This window comes from Xyrauchen texanus, chromosome 5 (genome assembly GCF_025860055.1).
Source record: "Xyrauchen texanus isolate HMW12.3.18 chromosome 5, RBS_HiC_50CHRs, whole genome shotgun sequence".
NCBI classification, from domain to species: Eukaryota; Metazoa; Chordata; class Actinopteri; order Cypriniformes; family Catostomidae; genus Xyrauchen; species Xyrauchen texanus.
In genome coordinates this window covers 31,482,690-31,494,950 of record NC_068280.1, presented here as the reverse complement: position 1 = coordinate 31,494,950, position 12,261 = coordinate 31,482,690, and the positions used below count along the sequence as shown (strand labels likewise).

The 12,261-nt window shown below is 43.6% G+C and overlaps 1 protein-coding gene across 1 annotated transcript in view; it reads left to right on the top strand.

The window, feature by feature from the left end:
- Positions 1-12,151, top strand: part of si:dkey-92j12.5 (multiple PDZ domain protein) — a 110,191-nt gene extending 98,040 nt beyond the window's left edge. The window contains exons 38-42 of the mRNA XM_052126849.1: positions 6,039-6,149; positions 6,230-6,334; positions 6,419-6,510; positions 7,439-7,562; positions 11,561-12,151. Of these exons, the coding sequence (XP_051982809.1) occupies positions 6,039-6,149; positions 6,230-6,334; positions 6,419-6,510; positions 7,439-7,562; positions 11,561-11,725 (597 nt within the window). The 3' untranslated portion in view covers positions 11,726-12,151. The remainder of the gene's footprint in view (positions 1-6,038; positions 6,150-6,229; positions 6,335-6,418; positions 6,511-7,438; positions 7,563-11,560) is intronic.
- The last annotated feature ends 110 nt before the right edge of the window (positions 12,152-12,261 follow it).

Here is a 12,261-nt window from a genome sequence, read left to right as displayed (position 1 = left end):
ATCAACACGGAATGGTGCAAGAACTCTATGCTAGTCTCTAGTTACTGTTCATCGCTGTTGGAGCTTGTGACTGTTAGATGCAGACCTTTTATCTACCACGGGAATTCACCACTGTTTGCATAACCGGAGTTTACATTCCCCCAGCGCTAACGCTAAGGAAGCGCTCTGTGAACTGTATGGGGCTATGAGCTGAACTGCAGAACGCTCACCCCGACGGACTGTTTATTGTCGCCGGAGATTTCAACCATGCAAATCTCAAGACAGTGCTCCCTAAATTCCATCAGTATGTGGACTTTGCAACGAGAGGGCGAACGCGCTTGATCTTGTTTACACAAACATCCCAGGCGTGCATCGGGCGGAGCCCCGCCCCACCTCGGCTACTCAGACCACATCTCTGTTATGTTAATTCCAGCATACAGACCGCTCGTCAGACGCACAAAACTGCTTCAGAAGCAGGTGAAAACCTGGCCAGCAGGAGCCATCTCTGCTCTTCAGGACTGTTTTGAGTGTACTGACTGGCACATGTTCAGGGAGGCTGCAACATATGGCGATTCTACCAACTTGGAGGAATACACAGCATCAGTGACCAGCTACATCAGCAAGTGCATTGATGATGTCACTTTCTCCAAGACCATCACCACACGCTCCAACCAGAAGCTGTGGATGACTGCGGAGGTGCGCACGCTGCTGAGGTCCCGAGACTCCGCCTTCAGAGCAGGCGATAAGGCAGCCCTAAGAACAGCTAGGTCCAAACTGTCACGGGCAATCAGAGAGGCAAAGCGCGCACACGCCCAGAGAATCCACAGTCACTTCCAGGACAGCGGTGACACGCGGCGCATGTGGCAGGGCATCCAGGCCATCACCAACTACAGGACAACATCAGTTGCCTGTGACAAAGATGCCTCCCTTCCAGATGCGCTGAACGACTTCTACGCACAGTTTGAAGTGCAGAACGACGTGATGGCGAGGAAGCCCACCCCTCCTCCCAACGACCAGGTGCTCTGTCTTACCACGGCAGATGTGAGGAAAACTCTACGTAGAGTCAACCCACGGAAGGCTGCTGGACCAGACAACATTCCTGGCAGAGTGCTCAGAGGATGTGCAGACCAGCTAGCAGATGTTCTTACCGACATCTTCAACAGCTCTCTGAACAGCGCCATTGTTCCAACGTGCTTCAAGGCCACCACCATCATCCCCATGCCAAAGAAGTCTTCAGTGTCCTGCCTCAACGACTACTGTCCCGTCGCACTTACACCCATCATCATGAAGTGCTTCGAGAGGCTCGTCATGAGGCAGATTAAGACCCAGCTGCCCCCCTCACTAGACCCACTGCAGTTTGCGTATCGTTCAAACCGTTCAACGGACGATGCCATCACCACAACCCTCCATCTGGCCCTCACCCACCTAGACAATAAGGACTCATACGTTCGAATGCTGTTCATAGATTTCAGCTCAGCATTCAACACAATCATTCCCCAGCACCTGATTGGAAAGCTGAACCTGCTGGGCCTGGACACCTCCCTCTGCAACTGGATCCTGGACTTCCTGACTGGGAGACCTCAGTCAGTCCGGCTCGGGAACAGCATCTCCACCACCACCACACTGAGCACTGGGTCCCCCCAGGGCTGTGTGCTCAGTCCACTGCTGTTCACTCTGCTGACTCACGACTGTGCGATGACACGACTGTGGTGGGTCTCATCAGCAAGAACAACGAGTCAGCATACAGAGAGGAGGTGCAGCGGCTGACAAACTGGTGTAGAGCCAACAACCTGTCCCTGAATGTCGACAAAACAAAAGAGATGGTTGTTGACTTTAGGAGAGCACAAGGTGAACACACTCCGCTGAACATCGACGGCTCCTCTGTGGAGATCGTCAAAAGCACCAAATTCCTTGGTGTTCACTTGGCGGAGAACCTCACCTGGTCCCTCAACACCAGCTCTATCACCAAGAAAGCCTAGCAGCGTCTCTACTTTCTTCGAAGGCTGAGGAAAGCACATCTCCCAACCCCCATCCTCACTACATTCTATAGAGGGACTATTGAGAGCATCCTGAGCAGCTGCATCACTGCCTGGTTTGGGACTTGCACCGTTTCGGACCGCAAAGCCCTGCAGAGGATAGTGAGGACAGCTGAGAAGATCATTGGGGTCTCTCTTCCCTCCATCAAAGACATTTACAAAAAACACTGTATCCACAAAGCAACCAGCATTGTGGACTGACCCCACACACACCTCACACAAACTCTTTACCCTCCTCCCGTCTGGCAAGAGGTACCGAAGCATTCGGGCCCTCACGGCCAGACTGTGTAACAGCTTCTTCCCCAAGCCATCAGACTCCTCAATACTCAGAGACTGGTTTGACACACACGTGTCCTGAGTTGCACTTTAATTACTGTCACTTTATAACTGTCTGCTACCTCAATAACTGCTATGTGCATAGAACACTATCTCATAGTATGTTATGTTTACATTTTTAGAAACTGTCATCTTTTTGCACTACTGAGTACTGGTCGGCGCTGCACTGTCTATTGTCCTGTTCATTGTCAGTAATTTGTTGTACTGTCCTGTACTTTTTGCACATGTTTGCACGTGCACTTTATATAGGTATATATAGGTAGTTTATATAGGTATTTTATTTCGTTGTGTAGTCTCATGTGGTCCTATATTGGTCCTTTGTTGTTTTATGTAGCACCATGGTCCTGGAGGAACGTTGTCTCGTTTTGCTGTGTACTGTACTAACTGTATATGGTTGAAACGACAATAAAAACCACTTGACTTGACTTGACTTAATTAGGCTGATAAGGGACCGGGTTTGTATAATCACGACCCGGCCCCACCCTCCACCCTGTCACATTATACTAGATATATAAAACAGAGAGAGTCTTTTTCTACCATTCCCTCAGTGAAATCTGCTGGTGGTGAAATATTTACCTCAGTCATTGATAGTAATAATGCTTTTAAAGATTCTATCTTGATCTCTATAGTTCCACGTCTTCATCTACTTATGAAGATATTAGAAACTTTGTGGAACAATTAGAACTCCCTAAACTGAAAAATGAGCAAAGAAATTCTCTTGATTCTGAGATAACCTTGGAGAAGCTTGGCAAGGTAATTAAGGCCTTGCCTACAGGCAAGTCTCCGGGGCCAAATGGTTTCGCCGTTTAATTTTTTTTAGAACTTGTGCTACAGAACTGGCTCCAATTTTGTTAGGAGTTTATGCAAAATCATTAAAGAATGGAAAGCTTCCGTCAACCATGAAACAAGCCCGGATCAGTCTGATTTTGAAAAAGGACAAAGATCCAACCGAGTGTAAGAGTTACCATCCAGTTTCCCTGAATTGAGCCATCTCACTTGATGCTTAAAAAGCAGTATGTTTATTGGATGGATTAAGTTACTTTATACAAACAAATGGATTAATGTTACATTATTTTACACTGGATTGGGGCACCTGGCAGGGTTGCCCTTTTTCCCCATTATTGTTCTGTCTTGCCTTGGAACCATTAGCAGCTGCGATAAGAAAGAAGGATGATTTTCCAGGGGTGATGGCGGGAGGTGTGGCGCATAAGCTTTTGCTTTACGCAGATGATATTTTATTATTTGTCTCTGAATTCATAAGATCTATGCCTTGCATCCACAGAATTATTAACTCCTTTTCAAAATTTTCAGGATACAGATTTAATTGGTCTAAATCCAAAGCTTTGACTCTGACAGCATACTGCCTGGTAAATGCTTTTAAGCTGGGTGCCTTCCAGTGGCCCAAACAGGGCATTAAGTATTTGGGCATTTTATTCCCAGCAAATTGTGTGATTTAGTTCAAGATAATTTTGACCCTTTAATAAAAAGGTTTATGAGCGATGTGGGCAGGTGGGCTTCATTACATTTATCTATGATTGGGAAGGTTAATGTTATTCAAATGAATTGTGAATAGCTACCTGCTAAAGTCTCTTTGGAAGAGGGAGTGTGGGCTAGGATTCTAAAAAAACATCAAGTCTGCATCTAGAGATGGAACTGTTCACCTTATGCAATTTAAGATTTTACATTGAATCTATTGGACCCGCTCTAGATTGTAATCACTTGTAATCCCAGTGTAATCTGGGATGTTTACCATTCCAAATGAAGGACTTCGCTATGCTATCATATTGCTTGAAATAAGAGTGGGGGACATCTATAGGGAGAGATTGTAGCAGATAGTTGAATTTTTCAATAAAATTCATTTTAATTACATTAACCTTCCCAATCATAGATGAATGTAATTAAGCCCACCTGCCCACAATGATCGAAAACCTTTTTATTAAAGGTCAAAATTAACTCACACAAATTTGCTGAGACTAAAATACAAAATACTTAATGTCCTGTTTAGGCCACTAGAAGGTACCTGGCTTAAAAGCCATTATCGGGCAGTACGCTGTCAGAGCCAAAGCTTCGGATTTAGACCAATTTACTCTGTATCCTGAGAATTTAGAAAAGGAATATATAATTCTGTGGAGGCAAGGCATAGATCTAGAAGGATCAGAGATGAATAATAAAATAAAATCTGCGTAAAGTAGAAGCTTATGCACAACACCTCCCGCCATCACCCCTGGAAAATCATCCTCCTTTCTTATCGTGGCTGATAATGTTTCCAGGGCAAGACAGAACAATAATGGGGAAAGAGGGCAACACTGCCAGGTGCCCCAATGCAGAGTAAAATAATCTGAAATTAATCCTTTTGTTTGTACCACTGCTACCAGGTGTCAGTAAAGTAACGTAAACCATCCAATAAAACTATTCCGGAACCCGTATGTTTCCAAAATCGTTAAAAGATAACCACTTTATACCATATCAAACGCCTTTTCAGCGTCAAGTGAGATTGCCACGACCAGAGTCTGGTAATTTGCCACTAACCACATAATATTGATGAAACACCTAATGTTATCAGAAGAGCTACAACCCTGTATAAACCTGATCTATATGCATAAGAGGTGTCATAACTTAATCGGTTAGTCAGAATTTTTGAAAAAAAAAAAAAACATTTATTGACCACTCTCATCAACAAGGCATTTCCATCTGCAGAACTGCCGCTCACAGGATGTTTTCTGTTTTTTGCAGCATTCGGAGTAAATTCTAGAGACCGTTTTTTACGTGAAAATCCCAGGAGATTAGCAGTTACAGAACTACTCAAACCAGCCTGTCTGCCAGGACTGTTTTGAAAAGTCTTCGGTAACTAGTTTTACCCCTAGGTAACTAATTTATTCACACACATTCAAAGTCATTACCCTTCCAAAGCAGCTAATCTGAGTACTGGGATGAAAGGTAATAAAACACCAACATTAAACCCGCAACAACCCACAATAAGTGATGTATTTGCCCGGAAAACAAAATATCCGACCGGTAGCCCATGATGGAGAGAAAGCACGGATGAAGTAGATTTGATGCCAAAGAGATGTTGCCCCTCACAACTGTTGAAAAGTCATCTTTCAAAAATGTGAACATACATTTTAATTGTAATTCATTTTTTTTTTTGTTTCATTAGAATTTTTTGTTCAAATAAAATAAAAAATACAAAAATACAAAATGTAATCTTTATAAAAAATAAAGTTCAGAGTTTGAAATCATGCTTCCTTGCGTTATTGTGTAGGATATTGCTTAACGAATATTACCCCATAGTACCACTTAGCATCCAACCTGAATGTTCCGCTTCAACTACTACAACGCACAAAATGACTGACAGGCAGAAAGCGCATCAAAGTCTTCTGATTGACTTACCAAAAGAACCGTGGCCACATTTTTGTTTGCTGTTTACAGAGTCTAGCACTGTCACAGAGACTGGTACGATATCTTGGGACAATTTTTTCAATTATATATTTCAGGGAGCAGGAAAAAATGTTACACACTTTTCCATAAAAAAATGGCTTACAGCACCTTAAATAAAATAAAAATCAAGACCTGGGACATAAAAGTGCCTGATGTTAAAGAAAAACCCAGGTATGTTGCTGTGGTAAATGTACTATGATCCAGTAACAACTGTAAGGTGGTGGTAAAATTGGTGTGATTCTATCCCAGCATGAGTGTGAGTCTGTGGAGATGGCAGTGAGAGACATACAGGGGGATCCAATGATTTACATCTCCAACCTGGATTCAACCACATCTGCAGCACGCTCCGGTCTCCTGCAGGTAGAGAGTCAGAAAGAGTATGGGAGTGCTTGGTAACTACACGTCACCTTCAAAATAATCAACTCTGAATTAATTTTCAGCTAGGTGCCAGGGTCATCAGCATTAACGGAACATCAACAGAAAGTCTTTCAGTCATTGATGCAAATAAACTCCTGAGAAACAGCAGTGGAGCCATCACACTGCAGGTGTGTGTCTGCAAGTGTCAAATGATATTCTTCAAAGAGCATGCCTTTTTATGAATTTTACACTCTGTGTGTGTTTGATTAAAGGTGATGTCAAGTTGCAGTGTAGGTGGAGCTGGATTCAATAAAGATCAGCCATCTGTAATTCATTCCAACAACTCTACCCACAACCACCAGAGGTATTCCACCTCAAACTAAATTGTATTCACAAAATAAATGTGCATAGTTTCTTTCACACATCTTACAGGTTTTTTTTTATTTTGATATAGGGTAAATACAGGTGAAGTTGAAAACTCTTTCTCATTAAGATGAATGGAAAAGTGTCCCACTTGTAACTGTATTCACTTCATAGATTTACCTGGTGTTATTTTTTATTGTTTTAATTATGCAGTAATTATTTATAGGACAATGATAATGTATTGTGAATGAGTCTGAGATAAATGTCCTTTTGGGACAATAAAGTATGTTTCAATTCAATATGGGACAATGTTTAATGTGGGACATCTAAGCTCTGTTCACTGTAAATTGTAAAGTCGAAAGTGCCCAAAACCTCTCTAATATCTCACTGTTATTTACCCTATATAATGTATTAATATGTACAGAACTGTAATAAGATTTAGATTTGATTCAGATGTTTTTATTTACCAACAGTCTCAGTTGGTTCCAGTGATAATGTGGTTTATTCCCGGCATGCTTGCTTTAATTACCATTCAGTATTAAACATTCCATCTGTAGGGGGTTATTTATTTATGCTTGCTTTATAAGCTTTACTTGTTTCATCACAATGCTGCCATCAATTAAATATTTTAAAATTTTTACTGAAATGTTTGCTTCAGGATATCTTAGCCTGCATTAGAGCCATTAGACTGTAGAGTCAGCCAAATCTCCCACATTAGAGCTCTTATAAACGATTGAATGGATTTCCTACAATCTCCTCCAGGAAATCCCGGATTATTCAAACTCCCTTTTTAATGGAATTGTTATGCTTGCTTTTTAATTCACTTTTACAACTTTACTAAGAGATTCATATTTGCACTAGTTGTTAATAGGATGTCTCTTGAAAAAAAAAATGTGAGTAAAATTCTGATTGTTTATTGTGTCTTTAAGTTCTCCTCAGTTCCAGGCTATAGCTCTTGAACGTGGCTCAGCTGGACTTGGCTTCAGTATTGTGGGAGGATTTGGCAGTTCCCATGGTGATTTACCCATCTACATCAAAAATATTTTCCCCAAGGTATACAGGAAAAAGACAACACTTAACACATTTTAAGCTGTAGAGCTACATGAAACTAAAAACTTAAGGTTTAGAGTTTGTGACGAGGAGGAGGGCATGGCCAGGCCGTGAGGGTGCACGGCCGGTGCTGAATCAGCTGATCAGCAGGAGAGCGATCTAAAGGGGAGTTGGAGGCACCAGTTCGAGACAGATGCACACAACCTCCTCATCATCACAAAGTTAAAACTGAAGTTTTTTCACTGTTAAAAGCATCATGACATGCCTTTATTTATATATATATGTGTGTGTGTGTGTGTGTGTGTGTGTGTATGTGTACGCGTGTGTGTACGTGTACTATATACACACACACACACACACACACGTGTGTTCCTTGAGGTTTACCCTTAATATTAATAAAGTTTTTTGCACAAAAAAACCCAAAACAATCATAAATTTGTGAAACATAATTTTCCTGTCAACATAATTACTGTCAAGTCTTAAAGGAGATGCAGCACTGGGGATTCGCATGATGCCACGCGAGGATCAGACGTGTGAATGTCGAGCTCTGCGCACTGCTAGTTTTAATACCTTTTATGACATAAACTGCTGAGTTTTGATACACTGTTCCATAACTATTCTAGGAGGACAATATGTCAAAGAATTCAAAATCATTGGGCTCTGGAGACATTAAAAAAAACACTTGCGTGCTAGGGCTGGCTCCCCTGGGTGGGCTGTGGACCTGGCAGTCGGTTTGGTCGGAGGGATGCGGGAGGTGTGGCGGGGATGTTGGGCATGTCAGTGGTGCTGGTGGGGATAGTTGCTGACTTGGGGGATCTTGGTGTGGTGCGTCGGTCGATCACTGCCGTGGAGGCAAAATTTACTGATGTGGTCACTGGGGTGGGGGGTGTCGAGAGGCAGGTTGATTGTCTGGAGTCGTCAGAGAGGGAGTTGTTTGCTGGTCTGCTGGTGGCCGGGGTGCATTTGGAGCGTGTCTTGGAGGGGTTGGAGGACGGTGGGGGGCTGTGGCCGGTGGAGTGGCGTCCATGTCGTGAGAGTCCTTGGGGGGCTGAGGGGCCCATTGTTATGATTGGCTCCCTGCTCGTGCCTGTCCTGCTCTCTTTGCTTGCCATCTCTACTCACTGCCACTAGGCGGGCTACGGAATTGATTAAAGGTAAAGTAGGCCAGAGCCTGTCTGAAAGGTGAGCCTATGTGCTTTTCCTAAAATAGCATAACACAGCAGTCCCATAGACATTCTATTGGCTTACACTGGCGAGGAGACAAGAGGCCATTCTTTTTGAATGGATGTCTATGTAGGAGATGCTTCATTACGCTGAATAAACTGCTTTTGTGAAGAAACAGCTCTTCTCTTAATTAATTGACCACCGATCCACCAATCTTCAACAAGTTTTACACTAAACAATCCTTTTGGAATGAACTATGTTTGGGGTTTACTACAATAAAATTGCTGTTTTATAAGGTGAGTTAGCAACAGGAAGGTGTCAGTTTACAGCTCTCTCCAATTATTTGTATGTTGTCTGCAAACAGTGACTTACTGTAGTAACACGCTAGTGTACTAGTACGCTCCCTCCTATCGTTAAAGCACAGAGATTATCATCTCAGTACAGAAGATCTCTGAATAGGCTTTGATGTGTTTTTGTGGAGGCGGTCAGATGCAAATGTCTACCAGTGTGACATCACAATGTGGAGGAAGTCGTTTTTGCAGCTTAGTTTCAACAATGAAACCAATTTTGCAGTGCGGAGGAAGTTTAGTTACTTACCGTATGTTTTTATAGGACAATGACCATTAATATGTCAAAAGACAGAATATTTTGATTCTACATGTCATTACCCCTTTAAAATACTTTCTGCTATCCCAGCTTTTGAGATTGCCAAGAAACAAGTTTTGAGTTGAATTTCGCCATCTCCCGCTTCCTCCTTTGTCAAAGAGCTACAACCCTTTCTACACTGGAGCTGAAACCTGGGACTTAAGGAGAAAGAATGCCACCTTGGATGCCTCACCTCTAGGGGAAGTATTCAAGACCCTCGCCAGCATCTACTGGTCACAGCATCAGGCCCTCATCAAGCTGCGCGCAGAGCAGGAGCAGAGGTTCATCATGCTTCTCAAGTCCCAAGCTGAGGACAGGCAGGAGCTCCAGAGCTTGTTACCCAGGAGGGAGCTGTCGATGCGACCCCGGACCCTATGACCGCCCTGACCTATGTCCCGCTGGTCAAGATGGGTCCCCTAGATGATCCGCAGGCCTTCTTGGAGAGCTTTGAGCGAATGGCGGGGGCCTGCGTTTGGTCAAGCACCCACTGGCCAGTCCGCCTATTACCACTGCTGTCCGAGGAGGTCCAACTCGCAGCGCTCCAGCTACCAGCTGAGATCCTCCTGGTGTACGCAGATTTGAAGACCATCCTGCAACGGGTCGGACAGACACCTGAGCAACAGTGCCAATGCTTCAGATACCTGTCCCTTGGCGAGCACGGCTGCCCATTTCCCTTCACCCAGCAGCTCCAGGACGCCTGCCAGAGGTGGTTGCTGGCTGAGCAAGGCAATGTTGGGACTGTGATTGATCTGGTGGTACTGGAGCAGTTTATCGCTTGACTTCAGAGGGGAATGGCAGAGTGGGCCCAGTGCCATCGCCCGGGACTGTGATCGATCTGGTGGTACAGCAGCAGTTTATCGCTTGACTTCAGAGGGGAATGGCAGAGTGGGCCCAGTGCCATCGCCCGGGATTGTGATCGATCTGGTGGTACTGGAGCAGTTTATCGCTTGACTTCAGAGGGGAAAGGCAGAGTGGGCCCAGTGCCATCGCCCGGGACTGTGATCGATCTGGTGGTACTGGAGCAGTTTATCGCTTGACTTCAGAGGGGAATGGCAGAGTGGGTCCAGTGCCATCACCCGGCATCACTCCAAACAGCCACCCAGCTAGCAAAGGACCACATGGTGGCATATTCCTGAGGGAAAATTGGGAGGAGGGAACTTCAAACAGCAAAAATGAAATACAGGACTTTCTTGACATGAGAGCAAAGCTCCACACATTTTGGTCAGTTATCACAGGTGAATTTGTTACAGGCTCAAGAACGTCAGTCCCAGCTGTATAACAGGGAAGGCTTGGCAACAGAAATTTACACAGGGAGATAAAGTTCTTGTATTGCTACCCACATCAAGCTCTAAATGACTCGCAAATTGGCAAGGGCCCTTTGAGGTCACATGGTGAGTCGGGAACTCGTTATAAGGTTAGACGATTAGATAGGGTTGGGGCGTGGAAAATTTACCACCTCAATCTTTTAAAACCATGGAGAAAGGTGGTCCCTGTGGCTTCAGCGACGGTGGTTCTGGAGAGGGAGGAGCACGGAGCGGAGGTGAACTTAAAAGCCAATCAAGGTCCCCATTTAACTTGCGGAGACCAAATTTCCGATATAACAAGGCTCGTAGCTCTTCTACAGAGGAGGAAGCGGGAGATGGTGAAATCCAACTTGAAGGGTTTTTATTTTCAGAACTCAAAACTCGCTTCTCTCAAAACAACGCAGTCTCTGGGTGTGCAGCGCTCTCTCTCACACTGGCATCTGGCTCGCTCTTAAATCCGTCTCCACTCACTGCAATGACAAACATCTGTTAGAGAGGTGATGACCCTCACGTTCTAACCTCCCAATCTCGCTCTCCATTCACAAGCCAGCGCTCGACCACGCCCCCACCACCACAAAAAAAATTCAAACACAAGCAGAGAAAAACAGCAAAACTTTTTGTGATGCAGAAAAAAAAAACATTAAGGAAAATAATTATTGGTGGGTGCTTTTTTTTCATGGATTTTGATGCGTAGTAAAGACACAAATAACTACAAATTAAGAGCGTTTTGAACTGGGTGTTTTAAACAAATATACACAACCACTTCTACAGAAAACTAATTTGTTTACTTGTATTTTTGACTCAAAACAGTCAATAGTTACTGTGATATAGCCCTTGTGACAACTAGCTCCGGTCTTCCCTATATGTGACAGCACTCTGTATGCACAGGGAGCTGCTGTGGAGGATGGGCGTCTGCGTCATGGTGATCAGCTGCTGGCGGTAAATGGGCAGAGTCTGGAAGGTGTCACTCACTCTGAGGCTGTTGAGCTTCTGAGACAGACCAGCGGGACAGTAACTCTTCAAGTCCTCTCCAATAGACTACCAACATGCTGATAACACCTCACAGAATACTGCATGTTTTCAGCATCCTTCTGAAACTGTAAATGCAAGATCTTCCTCTCAAAGAACGTCTCACAAAAACATCTTTCCTAAATGCAGAGTGATTCCACAATCAAAGAATCAGAGTTAAAATGTGACAAATGTTGAGCATAAAGTGGGAGAAGCCAATAGGTATTAGTGCTAAACGATGATTCTTTTACTAAAAAATCTCAGCTGTTTTTGTACTGTACCAACTGTTTTTCATATCACTATACATTTGCAACAATGTTCAGTAATTAACATTCACTTTTCAGACTCCAATCCTTCCATGGATAATATTAAGATATTAAAAAAGCAATAGCTAATATGGAGAGTTCACATTGTGCATAATTATTCATAAGCAAGGTTTAAGTATTTGATGAAATACACAGGTCAATCATGCAATAAAACTTCATAGCAGGATTAATTTAATAGAAAAAAAAATCTTAATGTAACATAATGAACCATAATTAGTGTTTGTATATGTTTTCCGATGCATTGCATGCACTTTA